Below are 26,588 nucleotides of genomic sequence, written 5' to 3'. Positions count from 1 at the left end.
CCCGCCCGGCAGCGCCGGGGGCAGCCCGGCCTGGCGCAGCGGAGCGCGGGAGTGCGGGTCCCTCAGCGGGTCGTGGCGGCGGGAGGAGGTGGTTTCGTTTTTAACGTGTTTAATCGTGTTTCTTTTTCTTTTTTTTTCTTTTATTTTTCCTGCGACTTACAGGGCTCGCAGGGAGCGGGGCAGGCACGGGATGCAGCGTGTCGGCCGCTTCCTTGAGGTGAGGCAGTGAAAGGTGCTGGAGAGAGTTCAGAGAACCAAGCTGGTGAGGGGCCTGGAGCACAGGCCTGATGAGGAGCGGCTGAGGGAGCTGGGGCTGTTCAGCCTGGAGAACAGGAGCTGAGCGGAGACCTTATCACTGTCTGCAACTGCCTGAAAGGAGGTTGTAGCATGGAGGGGGTTGGTCTCTTCTCCCAAGTAGCAAGTGACAGGACAAGAGGAAAAGGCCTCAAGTTGTGCCAGGGGAGGTTTAGATTGGATATTAGGAAAAATTTCTTCCTGGAAACAGTTGTCGGGCATTGGAACAGGCTGCCCAGGGAAGTGGTAGAGTCACCACCCCTGGAGGGGTTTAAAAAGCGTTTAGGTGAGGTTCTTAGGGACATGGTTTAGTGCCAGAGTTGGGTTAAAGGTTGAACTTGTTGATCTAGAGAGTCTCTTCCAACCAAAATGATTCTATGGAAGGATGATTCAGCTTTCTGAGGAAACATGGAACAGCAGCATGTGAAAGGCGCTGAGGTGCATGTTGTCCTCACCAAATGGTGCTTGTGCGGCCCTTCCCCACTTGCAGAGCTGTCTGTGGAGGATGAGACTCGCACTTGGAACACGCAAGGAGCCGTCTCAAAGTGAGGAGGCCATGCTGGTATCATCCCTGTTTTGTGTGGAGTGGCCTCAGCTGCAGCTTGGGGGGCCCCTTTCTTCTGCCACAGTGTTCTTCAGGCTCACCAAGCCCTTGGTTCCGCTGTATCCTCATCAGGTGTGTGCAGCAGGTGCTTGCCAGGCTGCTCACAGGGTGAGAAAAAGCAGAAATCTCACATATACTATATTTAGGGTGAGCAAGGAAGATACTGAGGAGCTGCAATGGTAGCTGAGCCAGGATTTACTTCCAACATTTCACTTAAATTGCCCCCAGGTCTTCCAGTGCATCTACACCACAGTGAAACTCTGTAAAATCAACAAGCATTTATTAAGTTTGAAAGCTACTGTCAGTCCATACTGCCAAACTAGCAGTCTGCAGATGCCAACCAAACAGGCACAGCTGCCTCATTCAAACAACCCGCTTCCTAAAACAAAAAGTCATGAACATTTACTTCCCTTTTTGGGTTTGCTGTGAAGGGGCATTAATGTATCTTTATTAACACAACCTGTGTTTACAGCTTAAATGGAAAATATGTTGTTTATGCAGGGCTGTTTTTATGTTCAATCCGGGTAGAATAAACAATCAAAAAACATTAAATGATTAAAAAAAACCAACAAAACCCAGCAACAGTTTCAGGAGCAAACATTACTGTTACAAAAAGCAGCTCGTTAGAAGATGTGATTCCAATGTGGAGAATGCAATCGCTATTTGGTAATTTTAAGAACAGGGAAGTTAATGTGAAAATGCTGCAGCTTTACTTTACAATCTTAAGAGTATTAGGAATCCTTATTACTTAAAATTTAACTAGGAAGGAGATTGATGAATAAATAAAATGAATATTCTGCAACAAACTTTGGCATCTGGTGCACAAATATTCACTAAGATCTAGGAAAGATAATGGTACTGTAGGTTTTGCTGTTTCTTTTTAAACTTTAGTAGGACTTTGGGACACTTCAGTTACAACATTCTTACTTCATTTCACCCTGTTCTTCAAAATTCGTATTGTTTGTTTGATGCCGAACCAAAGAGAAGTGCTCAGGTTTAGTTAGTGTCATCCGTTGCAAAAAAGTTCATTCAGACATGTCACCCTGTGTTTAATAAAATGCAGAGGAAATGTTTGTATATACAAACCACTTATTATGGCACCGAAAGGCATACAAAAATAATAACATTTAAATGTGTTTTGGTACTGTAGCTTGCAGAAAAGGAACTTATGTTCTTGGTCTCTCCTTGCCCTTGTACAAGGCCAACAGAGAAATGGTGGTTACTTTGACTTGAACTCCATGAAATGTCGCCAACCAGGTGATCCTTCCAACAAAAAACCAGCAACCAGAACTTTGTTGTTTTCCTGGACTTCCCTAGACTTCAGCAGTAGTGCCAGGACTTGACGTGCTGGCCACGAGTGTGGCCGTGTCCCCAGTTCTCCGGCCACAGGGGCCTCTGCAGAGCCATGCTTGCCAAGGTGGCCACAAGACCCTGCTCTCCTGGGATCCTGTCTGTCCCCAACAAGGTGTTTTTGCAGTGAAAACCACAAAATTAGAAAGGCTGCTGGGAACAGCCGCCTGAGAGGACTGTTGGTGGAAAAGGGTTGTTTTCTTTGGAGAACGCCAGCAGTGCTACATAAGTGCTTCTAAAATTAAATGTTTCAGTTGGCCAAGCAGATAAATCCACCCAAAATCCCACAATTTAGCTTAAAACTCCTGCTATAAGCTGATCTCCAGCGTTCCTTGTGAGATCTGATTTCTGATGTCCCGTGGAGCTGTAGCCTCAACCCGGGGGGGCTCAGGAGTGACCTCACTGCAGCCGGTCCCTTGCTCCCCACCACTGACATCACTGTCCCTCTGTAGTCTCCTGAGCACAGCCCCGTCTGCAGATGTGTGAGATGCTTTTGGGGTTTCCTCATGTGCCTCTTAGCAGGGAGAAAAACAAAAAGGAGATTGAATTGAAAATGGAGGGAGAATTAGGGCTGTGAGTACCTTGTTTGGTACCTCAGAGCCCGTGGCTTTCTTGAATAGCAAGTATTTTACAAAACACTGGTGGGTGATCAAAACAGACCCTCTGGCTGCCACAATTATGTTCTCCTGGGGAAGGGAGATACACAGGTGTTGGGGCCTCCTTCCACACAGGAGCACAAGGTCCTGCACTGGGTAGGGGCAACTCCTGGTATCAATCTGGGCTGGAGATGAAGGGATTGAGAGCAGCCCTGAGGAGAAGGACTTGGAGGTGCTGAGGGATGAGAGATTGGACATGAGACAACAATGAGAGCTCACAGCCTAGAAAGCTGGCCGTATCCTGGACTACATCTAAGTGTGTCCAGCAGGTGGAGGGAGGTGATTCTGCCCCTCTGCTTCGCTCTGGTGAGACCCCACCTGGAGTCCTGTGTCCAGCTCTGGGTTCCTCAGCACAGGACACACATGGACCTGTTGGAGAGGGGCCAGAGGAGACACAGAAATAATCAGAGGCTGGAACAGCTCTGCTGGGAGGACAGGCTGAGAGAGTTGGGGTGTTCAGCTGGAAAAGAGAAGGCTCTGGGGAGAACTTATTGTGGCCTTTCAGTGCTTAAAAGGGGCCAATAAGAAAGATGGGGACAGACTTCTTAGCAGGGCCTGTTGTGATAGGACAAGGGGTGATGGTTTTAAACTAAAGAAGGGAGATTGAGGCAAGACCTGAAGAAGAAATTTTTGACACTGAGGGTGGTGAGAGCCTGTCCCAGGTTGGCCAGAGAGGTGGTGGATGAACCATCCCTGGAGACATCCCAGGCCAGGCTGGACGGGGCTCTGAGCAACCTGAGCTGGTGAAGATGACCCTGCTCATGGCAGGAGGGCTGGAGCAGATGAGCTTTGAAGGTCTGTTCCAACCCAAACCGTTCTGTGACTCTGTGATTCTAGATCTACCTTATTACACTGAGCTTTGTTGTGTTTTGTGGTGTGGTTTTTTTTTGTTTGTTTTTGTGGTTTTTTTTTTTTTTTTTTTTTTTTTTTTAATGTGTGTGTGGTTCCCGTCACTGCCCCTCGCTTTCCCCAAAGGCCGGCTGAGAATCAAGCTTCATTCTTGATCTAGTCTCCATCCAGACCAGCTGGCAGTAGGGCCTGGAGTCTGTACGGAGATGTCTTGCAAGACATTGTCATCCTTTGGTGTTGTTAGGAAGGGAGCAGGAAAAAGAGCTGTAACAGGATTCATTTTTGCATCATCCCTGCCTGTGTGGTGGAGATGAAGACTAAAAGCCCTGCAGGCAAATTAGTTGCCCAGAGAGAGGATTTCATTGGAACTGTGACAAGATTTTTCTTTTTATTCAGGCCAATTTTCTGTCCATGCTTCTGTTGCATTGTGGATATATCTAAATCACAAGAACAATGTGTGTCTCAAAGTAAAAAAAATAGTAATGGTATCTCACGTGCTAGTACCTTGTACAGTGGCTGATACCTTATACTTAGGTTGAGACATATTAGTTTAGAAAGCTGCTCAGTTCATTGTGACCCGACATGTCACCTGAAGGTAACTATAAACTGTGTTGAAAATAGATTGTGCTGTTGTCTGCCTGAGGAGATGCTAGCCAAAGAGATAAGTTATCCATGTCTAAAATTATGTCTGCAGTCTCATTCGTTGCATGCAAACCCAGTGTGTGTATAATCATTGCAGCATCAGGCGGAACAGCTGTCATCTCAGGGTCTCCATCAATGTTTGTGTGGTCATCCTGTTTGACAGGGGGTTTGCTGGACTGTGGTGACACATTTGGCTATGTGTGGAGTGCCAGCAATACCAACTGGCTAGCCTATCAGTCTCTGATATTTTGCTTCACAAACCTCACAAAACTGTGAGCCCTTACACTGAATACAGTTGCCAGCTGCTTTCTTAACTACCCTGTGTGTGATGGAGATCCAAAAATAGAGAAGCATTGAAAGTACAGTAAGATCTCCTGCTGCGCCTCTCCCCAGGGTGGTGTAAAAGTCTGAGCTGCTGTGATACAAAGTGAAAACCAACTAAGTAGTAGGTACTTTATTATTAAAGGATGAGTTTTTCGTGAAGAGTAATCATGAGCAAAAACTGTTTGCCAGAGCGAGGAAAGAAAAGACGATAAACAGCAGTTTAATCCTCTGATTTGGAATATTGGCCACTTTTAGCCCACCACAGCCCGTCTTAAAGGATGTAAACAAAAATGTTGACTTCCTCTTGACTTTAGCATGCAGGATGTTCATTGGATGCCTTTGTGAAGTTGAATGTCACTTCGTGTGTTCCATAAAACAGTGTGTGGGCTTTGCTCATGATCCTCTGTTGACCCTTTGTCCACTGTGCATGTATGTATTCAAGGCATGTGGCCAAGCAAGCTTTGTTTGCTTGGTTTCAGCGTAAAACAGGCAAATGTACAACGGCAATTCATCAATAGAATCACAAGAGCTCATCTAATCATGCCCCAGTCAGGACCACTGCATGTGAGGCTCCATTCAAGTGTTCTTTTAAACTCAATAATGCAGAGATGGTGGTTTTATCATCATTCTTCACCAAAATGAAGTGCTTTAGATGACTTTTTGCTTTCAGTGGATCTGTTTTCTTTTTAGATACCATGTGAGTCTGCTTATGCTTGAACCTCATGAGAAAGCCACATTTTTAAGAACTGTTTCAAATGTTTAATATTATTGTTGTTATAAGCAAGTGTCAAGAGGTAAGGAAAGACTTTTATTGATGCTCTTTGCTTCTACCATTATTTCAAATGATGACTGTCAATTAATGAGTTATTATCAGCATCCACAATATCCATATGTAGTGAGGAAGTCAGCATATTTTCATTGATTTACACTAGCTTAACCGTAGCAGTTTGGTGCTACATGTTTTCTTGGTTGTCTGCAAAAGCTCCTTTGTTTCTGAGCAGATAGACATGTACTTTTCTCCTCTTTGACTATATGAAATGGTGGCCTGAGAAGGCACATTGCCTCTAGAAATTGATAGCACCGTGGAAGCACACAGGCTGGAAGTACAATTAAAGATATATTCTGTTGTCACGAGATGGGCTACAGGACACTATCTTGGATTCAACCAGTATTGACTTCAGGTGCGGCCTCCCACGTCTTGTTTATACTACTTTCTGTCACTTTCGCTGCCCTTAAAGGACGCATTATTTTTTCATTTGTGCCATACTGGTTTGTATTTCAGCATTTTTCTTTAGCTTTTGCTGCCATGCTGATGAAGAACACCTAGAAAACAGCAGCACATGAATGAAATGTCAAGGCACCATCAGAAAGCCTCTCTGTGCCTTTTCCTCTGCACTTATTTAGGAGGCACTAGGGGTCAGGAGGACTGAAATGTTTGATAAACCAGTGACATTAGTGGCTTCACAGTTTTTAGAAGTGTGTGTGACATTCCTACCTCTTCCCAGGGCTGCTTAAAATTTTCAGCTGAGCCATGTCTCTGTACTGTTGCTTCTAAGTTAAACATTGTACATTTCTGGTGCTTCACGGAAAATTTAGGGATTATTTTCAAATGGTATTTGTTTATCCCTACGCTCCCTTATCTCATTTTTCCAGCTGTGATTCCCACATAAGTATCTGATTCCTCCTTAAATTGGATAGAAGCAGTACTACTGAGGACAAGCTGTTGAGCGATTTTTAAGATTAGTGAATATTCTGTGTCACTGAAGGAGAAATGAATTAAGATGGTAAATCCTTTTTAGTAGTTAGGATGCCAAAGCCCCTATCTTTATCTTATATCTGGAATGCAACAGATGGAAGCTCTTAATTGATGAAGCAGGGCTTACTGTGTGATCACATCAGCGGGCGGCTGATGTTAGCTGCCGAGCAAGAAAGCAGTGTGTAGATAGACAGGTGTATATATACATATATATATATATATATACATTAATACACATAGCTATTAGCAGGAGCTGGTTGTGACTGTGTTCTGCCTGATATTTAAGTGGAGAAGGGTGCAGAGTGATGAAATGTCAGCTAAGCACTGGTCCGAGCTTCCTTTTGAGATACCCACATGTTGTCCCAAAACAGAGTTCTTTACCCAGTGTGCGTACAAATGAGACAGATTTAGCACACAGAGACAAGACATTTTATTACAGAGTTGCACAAGTCTGGATGCTGGAATAAAAGCCAGCACGCCCACCAGAAAAGTAAAAGGTGTTATATACAAAATCTTATCACCACTCAGGGCAGTCCCAAAGAGCCAATTGGTTACAATTGGTTGGTCAGTAGTCTCTGTAGTTTGTGATTAGGTGTTTTGTAAGTCACTCTTTGTTAAATGAGCAGGCCAACCTAAAAATGAAAGGATTTACATATCTTTAGGTTAGCAATTTCAGACAGGATTCATTATTTGAAGTGGTGAGAACACACGTGGAAGGTGATCACCAAGACCCCATCTCTGCCTGGGCCCCAGAGCTCCCTCCAGGCTGGTCCAGATCCGTGGCTGTGTTCATGAAGGTGGCCAGACTGTGCACGAGCTCGCTGCAGGACGCTGTTGTTGTGCTTGCTCCACCAGTAAGTGTCCTGATTCCAGCTTTCCTGGTCCTGTGTAGTGACTTGGAATATAACGTTGTCCTGGTTTTGTTAAAAACAAGTTTCTTTTAGTGAATTTGCATGTCAGCTAAAGCCTTCATATTAGCTGCATTTTTCTGAAAAGCCAGCTACATGTTTTGGTAGACATAGCAATGGTGTGCAAGGTTGCTGGACTGATAAGGATGGATGTACAACTCGCAAGAGGGGCAATGAGAAACAGGTGACCAAAAAACTGACCAACTGAAGTACTCCATCCCATTCACGTCGTACTTCATATAAAAGTGGGAGATCACGAGGATCTTGTCCCTTTTCCTCATGGCCGACATTAGGAGAGGACCTTGCTAGTCATCCCTGCGAACTGAGGGCTTGTGGCAGACTGAATCCAGCTCCAGTTGGCTGCAGAGTCCAGTCCAGGACTTCGGGTGCCGGCCCTGCAGTTGCTGGGACTTTCAAGATTGGTTTTGTATATTTTGTATTATTTTCTCTATTTTTATTGGTAGCATTAGTAAAATGATTTTTCCAACTCTCTTCTCTCTGTCCTTCTTTCCCTCCCAATCACCTGTCCTTAGTGGGGAGTTGGGAGAGGGAGGGGAGGAAGGGGGAAGTGGGGGTTAACAATACATCTGCCATGGTTTGTTGTCACCCCGCAATCAAAACCTCAACAAAGGTGTAATTAGTGAGCAATGCTGGGAGAGCGCATGTGGGTCATAGAGTCTGAGGAGCCAGCTTGTGTACCTAGCCCTCTTTGCCATCGTGAGCACAACTGACGTCTCTTTTGAGAAGGCCAGTGAGGAGGGAGGGTCTGCAGAGGAGGTACCGGCGCCCGTGACCCGTGTATCTTTTGAGAGCTGACCCATCCCAGAACCAGCTTGCCATTGTCACAGTGATGTGTGTGCTCCCTGCTGGCTTAGTCTGACAGTCCAGAAACGGAGACAGCGTAATTCTGTGGGCATTTAACAGCTGTGCTCTCGCCTAGAGTTCTCTGTAAGTATAAAAACAGTTGAGCCAGGAAGCTGGACACACACAAACTGAAGTGCTGAAGGAAGGAAACCGCTTGCAAATACTTAATTTCTAAGCTTGCTGCATCTGCTTTCACTACTGTAAAATGGGAATAATACTATTGCTCTGAAGGTATTATAAGGCTTCAAAATACATGTAATTCTTTCCCTGGTTATGATATGGAAGGAGAAATTTCAGAGCTGTTTGGAAACAGCACCTTCACCTTTCTTTAAGCTTAGGGTTCAGTGCAGGTAAGAAGTGCTCTTCAGTGTGATTTTAGAGCTGGGCAAGACCATCCGATTTTATTTCTTTTTTTCCTTAACAAGCAGCCCACGTCCTGGTACAGTTTCCCCAGGATGTGTAATCTGTAATTCACCAGGAAGCTGGCATGTCCCAGCAGTCGGCGTCCACCGTCAGAGTAAATCCGAGCACATGAAGGGTTTCTCCTGTGGGTACCGGTGCGGTGATGTGGTGGTGAATCCCGTCCCCGACTGGCTGGATCTGCTGCCTGTCAGGCTGCCAGGCGGAGCGTGGGCTGATGCTGGACCAGAGGAGCAGATGTGCTGGGTGTGGAGGCACCGGTGCTCTTCTCCATGGAAAGAAACGCTGCCCTCGGGTTCCTCCTGCTCGTTCTGTACGTGGGATTCACGGTGCCTGTGGAGCAAATGATTGCGACAGCGGATGGCAGGTCGGTAACTGAGTGTGTGTCCAGAAACTGTCGATGGAATTGAGTTCGTATTTTAAATGTAATTTGTTTTTTTTGTGCTGTGTGGAAGCAGATTCGACCGCAGTTTAGAATATCAAGAGGTGATTTTATTTTTCTCTTCAGGTTTGAAAACACCTGGGGCTAATGCAGAAATGAATTATTTTGAAGCCTACATTGCCTTAGAAATGTAACTTTAAAACAATTTTATAAACAACACTAGAAATGGTTTTAAAATGAGTGTTTTCTGGGCATCTGTCTTATATTTCATTACATTTTAATGACTGTCACACTGACTTTCCCTGGTCTATCTAAAAATGAAGTTATAAATAGAATAACAGCAAGAGTGTGAAAAAACACTCCAAGCAACATAGGTGCTAAAATATTGTACTTGTGTAGAATTAATTTTTGAAGCACGAATTCAATATTGCGAAGAAGTATTTAACTTATGAAATTACTGGAGATTTGGACTTATCATTGTTTATAGTGCTATTTCATTCTCTCATGAAATACAAATATGAAGCCTAAATCACAGCAGGGGAAAGAGGGGACTTCATAGAGCCAAGCATTACAAAATGAAAACGGTGTTAGTTGAATTGTGCCCCAAAGTTACTAATAACACACAGATCATATATGCTGATAAAAATCACAGCTGGCAGTGAAATCTGTGCGTTTAAAGCAAGAAGGACATGACATGTGGCGATTTGCTTAAGCTTGTATTAAGAGATCTGGTAGTCAGTTACCGATAAATACTACAATATGTTTTCATTTAAATAGCTTACTTGCTGTTCTCCTCTGCCAGTTTTTAGATTTGTTAGTGTCTTCTTAGTATAATTGCGCTTTTTTGCAATCAGATGAAAATCTGACAAAGAGCAAGCAGTGTATCATTACATGAATTTTATTACAATAAATATCACTAAATGAACTTGCCATCCTGGTGTCAGTGAATTGGATGGAGATTTTGCCTTTGTATTCAGTGGCAGTGGGATTGTGCCTGTACACCACTAATTTGCTATAACTTCTATGAGCTCAGGTTTTTGGAGTTTTTTTAATACTAAAATCGAAAGCTTGAGTATCTTCTTGTTCTGATCCAGTTTTTATTGGGCATCCATTAAAGTGCAGATCAAACCCCAGTACTCAGTACATTGTAAAATAATTATGTAAATCTGTCTCCCTGTGTCAAATCACATGAGGCTATCAAAATATGACACAATCCTTAAAATTTAAACTCTAAGAGTCATGGGCTTTGTAGGTATTTCTTAATGATAGAACTTAAATAGCTACATTTAAAATTTAATAACATTATTGTTAAGATGTTTTTGAGAAGGAACTCCCTTTTGCCCTGAATCTGGGCTCCCTATGCTCACACATTTATAATTTTATCAACTTCATTGAAATTATTTATGAGCAGTGTCTCTAGGACTACAGCCTGTTCATTGCTACCAGCTGCTCAGCAAACATTCACCTTTCGACATGACTTTGTTTTTAGTGCGTTTGAAGGTTCACATGTCATTTCCCAATTAAATGCTTCATGAATTAATTGAAACTATTCCAGCAGCTAGACGTTGTATTAGTCTGATAATTCTGAAGGAATTTAAATACTGCAGTAGAGCACATTTCGCCATCTGATGCAGTTTCTTAGAGGAGCCGTATGAAGAGTAAAAGATGGTGTGAGTTATTTGTTATTCTGAGTGGACAAAAGAGCACCCACCTGAAAGTCCAGGGCTGGAGCCTATGTGAACTTTTCCAGACAAACAACCCAGACTTGGTTATCTTATGTAGATGGATAATGTAATTTGATAAGAGGGAATTTACACTTCTTTATACTTATAATCTTATTTAATTGGGTTTTACATAGCGATTAGTCATCCCACTGCTTTGTATTAGGGCTAATCCAATTTCGTGTGGGCTCCTGACATACTTGGTGTGGTAAATTCAACATACAACATGCATGTCTGCATGTATCTGGTCTAGTTATTAAATATCTGGTAAGGAAAAATATTAGTCATCTAAACATATACCATGTGTGCAACTGAATTTGGAGTTTTAGGGTAGAGTGATTGAAAAAAATGGTAAAATTATAGTCTAATTCAGCATGCTCAAAATAATTTTCTGTCACTGACTTGCAGGCATAGCCACCATTTGCTGGTAGTTTTGCAGGCTGTGAAGAAGGCAGTTCCAGCACTGTTTAGTTTCATGTCTCTTATACATGTATTTAAAATTTTTATATACTAAAAGGAATACATATTTTTAATGTGTTGTTATTTTCCCATTTTTTCTTTCAGTTTTTTTGTTCTATTAAACATGCTCCAGCTGATGACAAAAGTTCCTCACGGCCAGAGATTGCCTGTGAATTCTCCAGCTTGCCTTTTGACTGGAGAGGCTGCCTAGTTGACAGCTGGATGGCTACGGACAGCCAACCATTTCTGTCACAGATCACACACGTCTGTGACACCTCGGGGTTATGAGTGTCAAAGGCAGCTGACAGACCCGATAACATCAACGTCAACTCGTGCTTGCCCCAAAACCGGGAGGGGATCCTTCCCTTATGCCGCTGATAGACTGTCGGTGCCACAGCGGTTGGGCTGTGGTGGGACAAAGCGGTGATTGCCAGCCTTGCTATGGTGGTTGTTCTTCTCCTTCCTCTAACGGGGCTGCACGTGTTGTGCAAGAGGTGAGAGGCAGCCAGCATCGCTAATAAACAGAGTGAGGAACAGGAGTACTTTGGTGGAGCTGCTTCACTTATATATGCTATATATAGTTACCATATATAGTTACTTCCTATGAGGACAGGCTGAGAGACCTGAGGTTGTTCAGCCTGGAGAAGAGAAGGCTCCAGGGAGACCTTATTGTGGCTTTTCCATACTAAAATGGGGCTGATAACAAAGACGGGGACAGACTTTTCAGCAGGGCCTGTTGTGATAGGACAAGCAGTGATGGTTTTAAACTAAAGAAGGGAGATTCGGACCGGATATGAGGAAGAAATTTTTTACAGTTTGAGTGGAGAAACCCTGGCCCAGGTTGGCCAGAGAGGTGGTGGATGAACCATCCCTGGAGACATCCCAGGCCAGGCTGGACGGGGCTCTGAGCAACCTGAGCTGGTGAAGATGTCCCTGCTCATGGCAGGGGTGGCACTGGATGGGCTTTGAAGGTCCCTTCCAATCCAGACTATTCTACGATTCAACTTGCCTGCCTCCCACGTGTGCCTGCCATGGGGCTGATAGTGTTTGTCATACTGTGGTACTTAGTGGTGGCTCCCACGTCACTCTCTCTGCTGTGTTCCTCATCAAAGCATGAATATTTCATTAGCTCCGTGCATTCATCTATATTTGAGTATCTTCATGCTGAGAGCAGAACGTTGACATTTCTTCTGGAGCAGCAAGGCTACATGTTGCCCTGTGTTTACATCTGATGTGGTGGAGTCAAACTGCTTTGTCACAAACTCCCAACCTGTCCCTTTGGGCTGTGTGGAGGTTGGTTATATCTGTTCTGCTTGTGTTGTAGCCCCACAGGCACATTCACAGTGGGCATGCCTCATATATTCATTGTAAGTGCTTGATAGGCTTGATGTTGCCTATGCATTCCTCAATGGCCAAGGTATTAGCCTTACCCCAGGTGAGAAAATAAGTAATGATTTTTTTTTTTAATTGACTACCAAGAAAACAAAAATAACCTTTCTTCTTCCCATAACAACATAAAACATTTCAGGTGAAGTAAGGGAATAAAGTAAATTATGCAATTTTATGCCAGTCTCCTCTCGTCCTAGTGTTTTAGTCTGCATGCTAGAACACAGTGATTTCCAGATGGGCCATGAGCTTTCTTATCAATGCTTATAAATATCTCAAGGGTGGGTGTCAAGAGGATGGGACCAGACAGTGTTGCCCAGTGTTGGCAATAATAGGATGAGGGGCAATGGGCACAGACTGAAGCACAGGAGGTTCCATCTGAATATGAGGAGAAACTTCGTTACTTTGAGGGTGACAGAGCACTGGAACAGGCTGCCCAGAGAGATTGTGGAGTCTCCTTCTCTGCAGACATTCAAACCTACCTGGACACCTTCCTGTAGTGAACCTGCTTTAGCAGGTGGGTTGGACTGGATGATCTACAGAGGTCCCTTCCAACCCCAAACATTCTGTGATCTATGATTCTTGCTGGAGGGATGCTGATCAGATGAAAAAGCCTGCTGCTCTCCTGAAGCACGAGTGCAAACAAACCATTGCATGTGTAATCTGGGCTTTGCTGAAGCTGGTCACATTGTCATGGGTTTCATGTGATCCAGGTCAGTGTGGTCAAGCACCCTGGCTGCCAGAGCCACATGCAGGCTCTAAGCCATCCCACCTTTCTCCTTTGTTGCTCTTACATTGTTCAGACTCATATTTATCTGCCATTAAGGATGCTGTGACAGAAATTAGGTTGGGATCACTCCTGCAGTACATGGTAGTGGGTAACACAGATCCCCCTACCCAGGGAGTCCATCGGGGAGTGGGTTCTTGCAGCTGTTTCTGGGCTCCTCAGCAAGGCCAAGGCCTGCCCCTGCAATTCAAATACCTTGTAGTACAATTTACACATAAATACTGAAACCTGCTTTTATTCTTAGTCCTCGTGTGCTGGTGTTTGGGTGTATCTTTTCAAGTATTCCGCTTTCGTGGTGGGTTGGGAAGTCACTAAAAACAAGGCAAGAGAAGAAGGTGGATGGCAGCATGTGTGGGGTCTCTGTGGGACGATGCTCAGCTGTGGGTGCAGGAGCGCTTGTTCTTGTTGGTCTTTTGGTGGTGTATGTGAATTTACTGGGCTTCATTCTCTAGTTCAGGAATATAGATCACACTGACACCAGCTGAAGACTTACTGCTAAATTACACCAAGGAAGAAAATCAAAGGCTGGAAATTTCACAAGCCTGGTAGTTGTTACTCGAGATGTACTTCACTTGCTCCCTACCTTGCAGCCAGCTTCCATGGGGTTTGGGATTGCCTGGAACCATTCAGGAGCTGTCTTTAGGTGGCTGTACATCTGGGTTTAAGGCATACTAGTCCAGAGCATTTGCTCCGTCCTGGAGATATTCCACGTACTGCTTCTGATCCTCACTGGGGCTGAGGATGGTGCAGCACTGTCCTTGCGTTCTCCTGCTTGTGGGCTGGAACTGGCTCAGCCTCCAACCCAGAGCTGGTGTCCCAGGGAAAGGGACAAGATGGGTAATGAAGCCTTGGTAAGGACGTGGGAATGCCTGTTGAGTCTGATGCACCTAAGGGATCTCTGAGAATGAGGCATTTTAGCCTGGGTGCAGTGGCTTTGGGGTTAATTTGCCCTGTTCCTGTGATGTTAACCAGCCAAGGATCTGGGTTCTACAGGGTGTTTCAAAAAGGTGGACCCAGTCTGAAATCACGACTGCTTTTAAATTGCATCCATCTTTTTGAAACGCCCTGTATTTTGAAGCTTTATTGGATGAAGAAGGAACAGGAGCTCTCCCCAGTGATCTTGCTGGAGACTTTGAATCCAGATGCTGTACAGTAAATATTTTTCTCCTCTCTTCTAGTTCAAGTGTGTTCCCAGATCAAGATTCTCTGCAAAGAAATGGTAAGGCTGGGTAGTTGAATGGGTTGAATGGCTGGATTCTGGCTCTGTTAGAATGGCTGTAAAAGATCTTCATTCCCACCAGGTGTTGCTTCTGTTGGCACTCATGACTCTTCTTGCAAGTGTATTGTTCAAGCTTATCCCTCGTTAAAAAAAGACCCTTTAAAGGATTTGCCAGGTTAAAATAATAATTTACTGATTCTTGAGATATAGCAAGAATGTGGAAGAAAGAAGTATTCACTCTTTTTTTTTTTTAACCAAGTGAAAACAGACTTGAATGTTTGAAGGATGGAGCTGTGAGAGTGTCCATGAAATGATCTGTTATCTGTGAAACTTCACTCTCCTGGCAAGCAGCCAGACTGTCAGGTTATTTGTCACAGCTTCCCATCTCTGGCCAGTGCAGGGAAAGAAATTCCCACCCACAGTTACATGTTTTTGCCGTGCAATTCGACAAACCACCTTTGAAAATAGAGTCTGCTGTTTGAAGAAAGAAGAAGCTTTTGTTAAGTGTGTTTGGGATGAATAAATACAAGTATAGGCTGAATCCTGTCATTTTGGGGGACTGCAGTTTTTTCCAGTAAGGGTACTAAGATGTTCGATAGAAAGAAGAGGAACCTTGTTGTACAAGTAAGTTAACTAGAGAATGGAGGTATTGAAAGCAGTATTTGCAACAAGACAAATATTTTCCAAAACAAACTCAGGTATTCTGAGTTTCATGCAGAAATAATTATTGTTTGCATAAGAACATGCAAGAGTATGCTTTTATGAATGACTGGATGTTTCTTTGTAGGCTAATAAGACACTTTCTTCTGCAGATCGACGTTATGATGGTGGTGTGAAGCCAAAATTTAATGTAAATCAAGTAGCGATTACACAGGTAATCTTTGAAGGAACTGTTATCTGTGTAGCTTTTTCATGGCACATTGAGATATTTTAGTTTGCATTCTTGGATTAAATGTAAGCAGCATGCTTACAAGAAACAGCCAACAAAACCATCTAAATCATTGTGATGTGTTACTGATTCATTACCTGCTGTATAAGATACCTTCTGCTTCTCTGAGAAGTGAGATGAGACTTCAGTTGCCATTGCTGGTGCTGACTGGCAGTGGGTTTGTGCACCAAATCCTATCATCTGCATTCTGTACAGTGCCATTTAACTGCTGCAGCCGGTATTTTCCTTATATCACTTGGTACTAAAAGAATAGCTGAAGCAAAACTGCTGATTATTTAAATTTAGTTGGAGTTTTTCCTGAGTCCAGCATGTAGGTCTTCTCAAAAACTGAGCATAAAAGGCTTCCTTATCGAAAACCCTGCAAATGATTCAATCTAATGTAAATAATCTGTTGATTTAATCTCTCTCATCTGTACTTCTGAGAAGACAGTTTATACAGTTTATAATTTATACAGTTATTATAATCAATATTTCTTGCTGGCTGTTGCATCACGTTTTCTGACCATGATCATACTTTCCTTTTGGCTTGTTGCTGTGGGTACTTAGTAATTTTAATCCTAAAGCAGTCTTGTGCCATATGTAAGGTCAAGTATCAAAAGGGGTCTTTCAGGGTCTGAGCTGGGAGACACGATTTGCTAATCTGAACAGAAAAAAAATATCTCTTTAAGCCAAGACAAAGCTCTGGAGCTTAACCGCGTCCCTTCTGGAGCCTGATAAGATGCTGTTTATGACTTGGACTCAGAATGTGTCTGTTGTTTGTACATGATTTGAACTTGCTTAATCATATGACATGCAAAACAGCCAGGCAGACATTGTATGAGTTGTCATAGCCAGATAGGACATGTGTGGAGATGGAAAAGAGTTGGCGTCTGGAAATTTTAGCTTGAAATAGGAAAATGACAGTAAAATTTTGAAGTCCTTTCTGAGCGCTGACTCACTGTCTCAAATTATGTTGCCTGATGCCAAATTGTCCTTCTTTTGCTATGATGAAGTTTAGCTTAGAAGAGACAGCTTTTTTCTAATGTCTATAGGTGGCTCGGAAGCTGCAGTCCCCAGATTTTAACCTTGCAAATGACTGATTTTGAAAAGGCAGGGATCCGTACTTGAGCCATCCTGTTCTGCAGCAGGCATTTTCCTGATTTTAAAGCCATCAGGAGCCAAACTGCCTCTAGGTAGATGTAGACTTGGACATTTCTTTCACCTGGACAGCTGCCTAGTGTACATTCAGCATGGTAAGCTGTGTCTCTGGACCCAACTGAGTCCTCTGTACTGTGTTGAAGTAATTCTTACTGGTGTCCTACAGAGTCTTCTGCTGGGGTGAGCACCTTGTAATTCTAGCGTTACTTCAATTTTTTATGTTGGGCAGCTCTACAGTGAGATGGGAGCATGCTAAGAATGTGCTTTTCACCAGTGGTACTTCCCCGGTAGAATAAATATCACTTATATTTGCTCTCTGGCCAGTTGTGCTGGAGCTAGAGGTCTGTATGATGCCATTCCCGTGGTGGGAGAATTCTTTGCTTTCTGTGTTCAGTACTGCTGTGGCTGAGCGCTGGCTCCACAGATGCTCTCCAAGTGCTGGCGTCATTTATTCTGGTAGGATGGAGAGTAACTCCTGAAATATGCGTCTTCTGATACCGATATTTTATGTGGTCAATCAGGTTGTCAGCTACAACGTGAGCAGGAAAGAACAGTGGGAAAGAGCGTCCTGGAGGCCATTTACCCACAGCCACTCCAGCCCTCTCAACGTCACAGTAAATGGCATCCCCTGCATTCTCTTCTGGGCCAAGAGGATCATGATTAAGTTTGAAAACCACACGCAGCTGGATTTGACAGAGAAGACATTTGGTGTCCATGCAACAGTGGATGTTGGAGATTCAAACTGCAGTGATGATAATGCAATGTAAGGTGGCATTCTACCTAGTACCAGATAACAAGTATAGTAAAAATATAATGAAGGAAAACAAACCTTGTGTTACGTGGTATAGAGCCACAGGGGCACGCTCTTTCCTATAATGATCTGACGTTGCAGGCAGAAGGGCAGCGTGGTTTATGTACCTTCAGACTAGTCTTCCATGGGACACATAAATGTACTTACAGCTGTCTGCATCTCTTGCAGTAGTGTGGTCAATCCTTGTGGCCAGACAGATTTGCTGCTAGTGCCTGTGAGGCTGAAGGTGTTGATCTCTTTAGTCTCCAGATGTTTTACACAGCTGCTTGGGAGACTGCATAGTGGATCCTATGCTGAATATGGGGGCTTAGGGGGTGGCCATGCATGACTACTTATCCCTTCGTAGGACATCTGTCAGCACTAATGTAAGCCGTTGGTACAAGATGCAGATGTGTATTTAGAAGCAGTTATGCAGCCCAAAGTCCCAGGATATGATCCGTGAGTTTCTGAAGCGGAAGAGTGATTTCACTACAGGTTTGCATGTGACCCAAAGAGTCTCTGAACACCCAGTCTACCATCAATTTCTTCAGCATGAACAGCACGATGCTTTATTCCTGCTAAACCTGAGTGAAAGCTATATATTAATCTGTCTGGATCCGAAATCCTCTGGTCTCATGGCGTATAGTTTTGTATTTCCTTTGTTGTGTACCTGACCACTTCCTCCATGCATGCTGTCTGGCTTCATGTCTAACACTGGGTTGTTGATTCCACTCTGGTAGGCAACAGTGTGAGAATTAGGAGGTGGATACGTAACAGGGCACGAGCATTGAGTCTACCCCGTAAACGGAGTTGAAATCTGTAATGACACACAATCATAAAAATAACATGACCAAAACCAGAAGTTTTATTTAGCTCCTATAAAACATTTCACCTGTGCATCTAAAAATGTTTCCACAGAAAGTGTTAGCCCTTTCTGATTATACATCCATGAAGGGTAACCCAAGGTGTACAGGAATTTTAGTGAGGTTGCAAGAAAAATAAAAGCATAGTTGAAAAAGAAGCCAGGTTTTCTGCTCATGGTGCCATAGTTGTTAAATACAAGGCAGTCTGAGTTATCTTTCATCAGCATGTGAACTAATCCAGTGCTAGGTTTTGGGAGGCAGAGGTAGAGAATGGAATAATATTATTTTTAAAATAAAAAATAACAAACATTCCTTCTTCTGGTCTGCATTTCGTAGATAGTCTTGGTCTTATTAGTAATGATTGTAAGCTAATAGAAAATATACTCATGCAGAAGTGAGGGTTTTAAAACACAAAGTATAGTTTTATGGTTGTTTATAAGGCTTGAAAAATCAGGAAGACAGTGCAGTGGTGGACTGCAAACTCTGCTGGAGCTGCTGTCTGGAGGTGGTTAGATTTGAGTGGGCTGCTCTGTCTGCCTATCTCTCACAGGTTACAAACTAGTAATTGCGTTTGACATTTTTATATTTGGTTCGTGACATTTGTCTGATATTGTATGAATGGGAGCTTGTAACACATAAAGGCTCCAAAAGCCTCATCAGGATTTCAGGAATGAGTTACAAGGGGCATGAACCTTACATTATAAGGATTTTTATTATTGCCTTCACTAGATTCTCTGCATCTGTGGTCCAGTTGCCAAATAGGATTTATAACTCATTCCATCCTTACGCTGTGTGAGAGAAGTGAGGAATACAGGTGCCCTCAGCTGCAAGCCAGGGTTGGACTCAATGATCTTAAGAGTCTTGTGTCCAACAAGAGTTGTTCTATGCGTGCACTGTGGTCAGAAAAGCTGCACTCTGGCCCTGACCAAGGGCTGAATTTCTAGCGTGGTCAAACAGATTAGCTGTTGCTGACAGTACTTTAGCAGCTTTCTCTACACATGGCCACCAAACATTTTTGGAAAGGCGCAATACTGTCTTAGAGACGTTACCCTCTTCTAAAAACATTTCTGAAATGAAGAAAACTTTTTGTAGGCTTTCTGTCAATTTGAATTTTAGAGCACAAAAAGCCATCGTCATCTCGTGATCCTACGCACTCGAAAATAACTATTAACTGCAACATTGTACACTGGTTTTCTATTAAAGTTGTGGCAAGTTCCCGCTTGATCTGGGTTGTACTCCTTCTGCACATTGCTGGCTCTGATAATTTGTTTTACACTGTTTCAGGTAGTCCACATTTACAGAAATTACACTTAATTTATTTAATAGTTCTCCCCTAGTGTCTGCTTTAGACAGCAAAAGAGAAAAAAATAAAGTTTTGGAAAAAAAAAATGTTTGGGGATGTAAGAAAGAAAAGGTCAAGGAAAAGACAAAATCAAAAACATGAAGGGGTAAAGAACCTTTTAGTAAAATTAATAATAAGCAAATAACCTGATTTTACTGGTTACAGTAGTGGATGGTTCATTCTGTAAATACTGGGTTCTAAGAGGTTAGGACTTGTCCTGGCTCTGTCTGGGAGAGAGATAATTCTCTTGTGTTTGTGGCTAAAGCAGTGCTGATAACACGCCGGTGTTTTGTCTCTCACTGAGCAGTGCTGCACAGCGTCCAGGTTTTCTCTGTTTGTTGCTCTACCCCTGGTGGATAGGCTGGGGCTGGCAAGAGGCTGGGAGTGGACAGGGCTTGGACAGCTGACCCCAGCTGGCCAAAGTTATATTCCATGCCACAGATGAGGTTCTTAGGGACATGGTTTAGGGCCAGTGTTAGACCAACAGCTGGACTCGATCTTGAGAGTCTGTTTTAACCAAAATGAATCTATGATTCTATAACGTCGTGCTCAGTGGCAAGAAGTGGGGTGGAGGACACAGAAGTGGGCAGGAGTTGTGTCTTCAGGGTGGCCATTGCTCAGAGATTTGCTGGGCATCGGTCTGCTTGTGGGACATGGTCAGTGATTGCCCTTGTGAAACTCCAGTGATTTTTTTCCCCCTCTTTCCTTCACTTATTAAATTCTATCTTGACCCAAGATTTCTCTCTCTGTTTTACTTCTCCAGTTCTCTCCCCTGCCCTGCTGTGGGGTGGTGGTGGGGACATGAGTGAACGGCCGTGTGGGTCTTAGCTGCTGGATGGGCTCAGCCACCACAGGGCTGTATGTTCTGCTTGATGCATTGAGTTAGAAGATATTTGGGGATTCATAGAATGCATTATTCATTAAAAAAGCTGCAGGAAGAGTCAGGAAGCAGAAGAACTTTACAGCATACCCTTGACATGCCTTTTATCAGTGTTTCACCGTGTCTGAGGTTTGATCTGGAAATGTGTGGATCCAGAGCCATCTGATCTGCCATGTCTTCTGATCTTTCTCTTTATTTCTCCTGTAGCTTTCTGAGTAGCCCTGAACTAGGGACACAGCTGCTAAAGGCAGGCAGGACATTGATGTTTAGTTTGAAGCTGAGGCTGGCATTTTTTGCTGGGGTCACAAAACCTACTGTGACTACTGAGCTTTTTCTCCTTTTTTCTGTGCAGAGAGAGAGGAAAATCCTATCCCTTCCCAATGGTTTTGCTTTCTTGCATGTTCTGTTTATTTGGGATACACCGAGAAACACAAGTCCCACTGACTCTTGTCCTTTGAATGTGCTCTAGAATCATAACCAAGAAAGCCCATCTTATTCTGAGTTCTTGCTAGGAGAGATTTGTCAAACATCGTGACCAGATCTGTGGCATCTCTGCTAGATCACGTGTATCACGTTATTAGAAACTGTATGTTTCAATTATCCATTCATCCATTGCCACTGACAGAATTTAAGTACTGATCAAGGTCCCTGTAGGTAGAAATCATGCTTTACAGATAGGAAAATGGATAACGTGGGCTCATGAGTCAGGATTCAAGTCAGTGTAATTGCCAAATACAAGTCTTGGGTTAGATTTTCAGTCAAGCTGCATTTGACTGTAGCAGAGGAGAAAGGGAAAAACTGCCTTGAATGTTGCTCTGTAATCTCGGGCTTCTCAGCTAATCTCAGACCTAAATTATGCCAGTGGAAGGCTGAGTGCGCACTGGATGCGTTGCCCAGTCTTTCTCACCCTTGAAAAGTCTTTAAATTTCTCCCTTCTCCAGCCTTCTTTGTTGAGACAATACTGTGTTGTGGCTTTAGGTCAGCTTTCAAGATGGTTTATACTGTCTGATCAATGCGAAGTAGATGGAATCAGGAAAAAATATTTGGCACTGAACACAGATGTATTTGCTATATGAATATAATAGTCCAATCTGTGGTGTTTTTTTTAGTGCACTAACTTCTGGATCAGGTCACTGAATTTAGTGCTGTATTCCTCTGTGTCTGATCCTCAACTGTCTATGATTTCCCTTAGTAATCAAGCAAGGGATAGATTCAGTGTCCTGCTTTGTGGAGCTGCCTCACAGTCGACACATTTATATTGCTCCAGTGGTGCAGACATGTGAAATTTGAACTCAAATGACATCTGCATTTGTTATGCTCTAGTATCTAAAAGGATGAGAAGAGTGTGGCTATTTACACTGTCTAATGAATGCTGAGGTGATTCATGACTAAGAAAACATGGCTTGAGGAGGAGAACACAGATCAAATGAACCTGATTGTCATCTGATGTTGGAAGCAGTGGAACTGAATTGTGTTGAAAGTTGAGCATGTTCTCTTCTTTCTGGGTAGTCCAGGCCTCCTTCAAACTAGAGCTGAACTACTGGATTTCACTGGAGGAAGATTTAATCCTTTTATTTATTTTTCTCGCTGATTAAGAGGTATACTGAGCAAAAGCCTCCATGTATAACTATGCTTAACTTTCTGTGCTGCTTTTTTCTGTTAAGATTGCTAAGTTTTTGTCAAGCCTGATGTTACTTGCTTTTTGACCTAGGCTTTCTCTGAAGTTTGGTGACATTGGCAATCTCAAGGGACTTGTTATTAGGTAAGTTTATATGAAAATATTAGATAATCACATGTTAAAATAAATTGTTTTGCAGTTGCTTTGGAAGTTTGTTTTGGGAGAATTTGTGTGAGCAAAAACAATGAGATGGAATTGTTGATTGTATAATCAAGACACCTCCATTTAATAAGACTGTCATTTACCTGCCTTGTATTATTAAATAATTTCTTCTTCTGTGTTGACTTTTCTATTGCCGAGAAAAGTTCAGGTTGTCTCTTTCACATAGAATCTCCCCATGTCTGAGATTTTTCTAAACATTGCTAATTAGCTACATTTTTGTCTAGGAATTTTGCTGCAAGAACTGTTAACATGGGCTGCTCAGACATCAGACTGTGACCTACTTCATGTTTGCTTCTTTGTCATCAAAGGAAACAGCATTTAGTGATAAATGACTTTATATCTTGGGTGAAAGTAAGATACCAGTGTTGCATATAGATTTTTCACAGTCGTTCAGGAAAAATCCCTTACCTCCCTCACTGTGTGGGAGAGCAGCAAATTCCTTCAGGTGCAACAGTCAAGAAGCAAATCATTTTCCAGACTCAAGAGAAGGAGCTAAAGCTCACACTGATACACATGGATTTCTAATATTGTTCAACATGTAAATTAAATAGTTCCAGCTCTTAGACTTCCTTTATTATTAATCTCTTTTCCCGTGTAATGTTTTCAGATTCTTACTAACAGCAAGCTATTACCAGATGTCTGTTCAGAACTGGTTCAGTTTACACAGGCTGCAACTTCTTTACAACCACTCCATACAAGCTACTTTTAATGCGACCAGAATATATGCGCCAGCAAGTTACTCCTACCACTGTGAACACGTGAGCAGCTTGCAGAGATATGATGCGCTCCTCATACCCAGCTCTGCAAATGATCTTTCAAAGCTTTGGGAAGTCACTTTTACTGATTTCCAGGTAATGTCATGGAATTAAGCAAAATGGATCCTGTAGGTAGACTGATGGGAAAATATAATGACCTTCCTTGGACAGTTTACAGGATTTCCATGGAACTTGAAATAGAAATGAAAACTTTTATTATTATAAGTACCTTCCTGTTGAAGGAAACAAGAGGCTATATAGATTTTCTGTAGTATCTTGCTTGGGTTTCCCTTTAGTCTTGGGAGTAAATTAAACTTTCAGTGTTACACCTCTCTGAGTTGGGCTCTTGAACCCAACACCAATAGCAGCATTGGTCACCAAGTCTGGGATTCATCTCCTTTAACTTTTGATGCCTGGTAATTTTAACCTTGTGCCCTGATTATAGTCACCCCAGCCTGCCTCTAAAGCCAGTGGATAATTCCTCTGACGCATCTTAAATCCTTATTTTAGGATGAGATTAATCATCTTCTGAAAGTGCCTGTTTTTCTCTGGCAATAAGGGAGACTAAGAAATCTGCGCTAGAATGCCTTGCTTTTAAGCACCCAAGTTATAGGGCATGGATGGCTGAAAAAGGGGATTGAGGGGCGAAAGCTGATCCCCTTTTCTCACTGTGTGATGAATGCCTGTGGACCAATTTAGTGGAGCAGACGGTAAATTCTCTGAATAACCATGTGGTAAACTTTGTGTTAGAACTGAAGCCACACGTAAGACTTACTGGTATTGGCTGTGGTTGAGTGCAACTTCATGTAGTTTAGCTAATTTGCTGCAGTATGCCACACACTTAGATCTGCTGAGAAAATTATAATGTTAGGGTAGGCAATTGAGAATATTTCCATGTTTGTTGTGTTGAAGTTTACGCAGCTTAAAACAGAGACTCTGGAGATTCTCAACAAATGATAATGGAAATGCACTGTTAACATGAGGGGTGCCACACTTAGAATTAAATATGACTGGGCTATCAAGGGTGATCATAGAAGATTCTGTTTAAAACACAACTGCAAATCCTTTGGGCAGCAGACTGAAGGAGATTAGATTAACTGGCATTTTCCAAAAGACTGACCTGGATAAACCCTGAGCATGAACTCCAGCTGGCACTGATTGATACAATTTTGCAATAAACAGATATTAAATTAAAAATTTTTATTGTCATAAGGAGCAAATTCAGGAAGTTGTTTGTAACCAAGACAGCAAATACTTTATTTAATAAAAACCCTTTTGTTCTCTTTGTAGATTCAAGGTTTTAACATTCAAGAAGGACAGTTTGCCTATGCAAAAGACTGTGCATCCCTTTTCTCTCCAGCAATACTTATGGGGTTGGTTATGTCGCTGATTCTGCTGCTCGTTCTTGCCTATGCTCTTCATATGTTGATCCACCTGAAATCTCTTGACCGGCACTATGAATGCAAAGCTTCTCCTGCCTATTTTGCACAGATGAAAGACAATGACATGGGGGATGAGAAAGAGCCACTGAGAAGCAGTGGGAATGAGTCCTATGAACTTAGAAACCAACAGTTCTGTAAAATCTATATTTAGTAATATGCATCTGTCTCGGTGAAACAGGTGGTATTTTCTTTTGCTGGCACTGTCGTATGTAGTTTGTGCAGATTTTTCGCCAACTGATGAAAGGAAGAGTAGGTAAGAGACTGTTTAGCCAGTGACTGTTATTTATTGATAAGCATCTTGAAGATGCTTTGGGAAACAAAGAGAGAGAAGAGTTCCATAGTGAGTAGGAGATTTCATGAGATGGGAGTTTATTCCTGTAGTACAAAACCAAAATGCATATCTTTTCAGCCAGCTTACCGAGTCCTGAAGAAAGAACCAGTAATGGAGACTTTGAAATTAATAAAGATACAAAAGATTGCAAAATAAATTTTAGAAAAAGAACAACAAAAAGCCAACCGAACAAATAAACAAAAACCAAACCTCTTTGCTTATTCTTTCACAAGGCAAGATTTTTCCCTGGTTTTGTATTTGTTTCATCTCCCCTACTCTGTGTCGTGACAAAATAGCATCCATTCCTTTCTCAGTGTATGTTTTTCTTTTATTTTCCAAATTACATTGTCTCCTCTGTGTCCTCATAAACTCCTTTTCATCCTTTGGAGCCATATAAGCTGTGTGTTATCTGCTACACTGATGAAATAGTAATGGCTCTGGTACAGCAGCATCTTGATACTTTTCTCTGTCTAAGCTGGAGGCTTACTGTAAGGATCTTGTGGGAGAACAGCAGACATCTGGTCAAAGGCTTACCCTTAACTTCCCGGCTCAACTCCACTCCAAAAGACGGATTATGAGCATTATACCCTGTAATTCTAGGTTAATTTCTATCAAATCCCATCAGTCTCTTGCGAATGTTACCTGAATGGATACAGCCAGTGCTGTAATTGAAAATATCTATTAACAAAGCAGTGGAAGCTCCCCAGCAGTTAAAAAGGATATTGTGATATAATTCTCAGTCTTCCTCTGAGCATTCTCACTCATCCTGTCTTCTCTTAGAATCGAAGTTTGGGAACTCCAAATTAGCCTGTAATTTGGCCCTGACTTCTAGCAAGGAAGAACAGAGTAAAGTACTAACTCACTAATAATACAAGCCCCAGCATGTTAGAAATACTTCTGCAAAACCAGACTTAGCAAACAAATTCCTTTTTTAAAAAAATTCTAGATAATAGATGTAATTAGTTGTTTGTGGTCTTTGTAAACTGTACTGCAGTGCTCTTTAAACACCTTGAGAGGTGTCCAGGGTCTCCTGTTTATTAACACAGATGACACACAGACTAGATGTGGAGTCCAAAGCAGGCAGTTGATTTTTGGGAGGCACTTCAGATTTAAAAATAAGATAAGGCATCTTTGAACCATGACCAGACACAAGAGACAAGCTTCTGGGGACTTGGCAAGGCTGCCTGCAGCCAGTTACTGCCAAGCCTGATCAGTTTTGTAAAGGAAGCAAACAAGAATGTGAATGTGTGGGAACCTGGATAAGGGTAAAATGAGAAGGTGAAGAGAAAAAATACAGGATTCTACGTGGAGTAGCAAACCACTTGCTGGCCTAGTCCCCCCTGCTTACACACAGCGATGACAGATGTGGGCTGATGACAGTGTCAGGAGTTCAGGATGCCAGTGGTGAGGAGGTGATGTTCCTCAGAGTCTGGGGAGCAGCCCTGTTGTGCCTGGGGCTTGCTTGCCTGTCAGGCAATGAAAACCTGACACTCGTCAGTGGTGGCCTGACTGTCAAAATTACCGTAATTCACTGATGTCATTACCCGCCCCGCAGAGCTGCACATGGTGACTTCAGACATGGCAGCGCTCTCTAAACCTCACGTTCTCTGGGGTACCAGCTCACCCCACAAAGCTCGT

The 26,588-nt window shown here is 42.8% G+C and overlaps 1 protein-coding gene across 1 annotated transcript; it reads left to right on the top strand.

The window, feature by feature from the left end:
* Nucleotides 1–146: 146 nt before the first annotated feature.
* Nucleotides 147–24,770, top strand: LOC309451471 (V-type proton ATPase subunit S1-like protein; the record flags this gene model as incomplete). The annotated part of the gene is made up of 7 exons (XM_082075151.1): nucleotides 147–217; nucleotides 14,581–14,621; nucleotides 15,434–15,495; nucleotides 17,229–17,470; nucleotides 22,294–22,344; nucleotides 23,030–23,273; nucleotides 24,468–24,770. Coding segments are annotated over 7 exons (1,014 nt in total), but the record flags the coding sequence as incomplete, so codon positions are not given.
* Nucleotides 24,771–26,588: the final 1,818 nt, after the last annotated feature.

Source organism: Streptopelia decaocto (assembly GCF_964273445.1).
Source record: "Streptopelia decaocto genome assembly, chromosome: Z".
NCBI lineage: Eukaryota > Metazoa > Chordata > Aves > Columbiformes > Columbidae > Streptopelia > Streptopelia decaocto.
The sequence above is the reverse complement of the archived record's forward strand: the minus strand, read 5'-3'. Positions and strand labels throughout refer to the sequence as shown.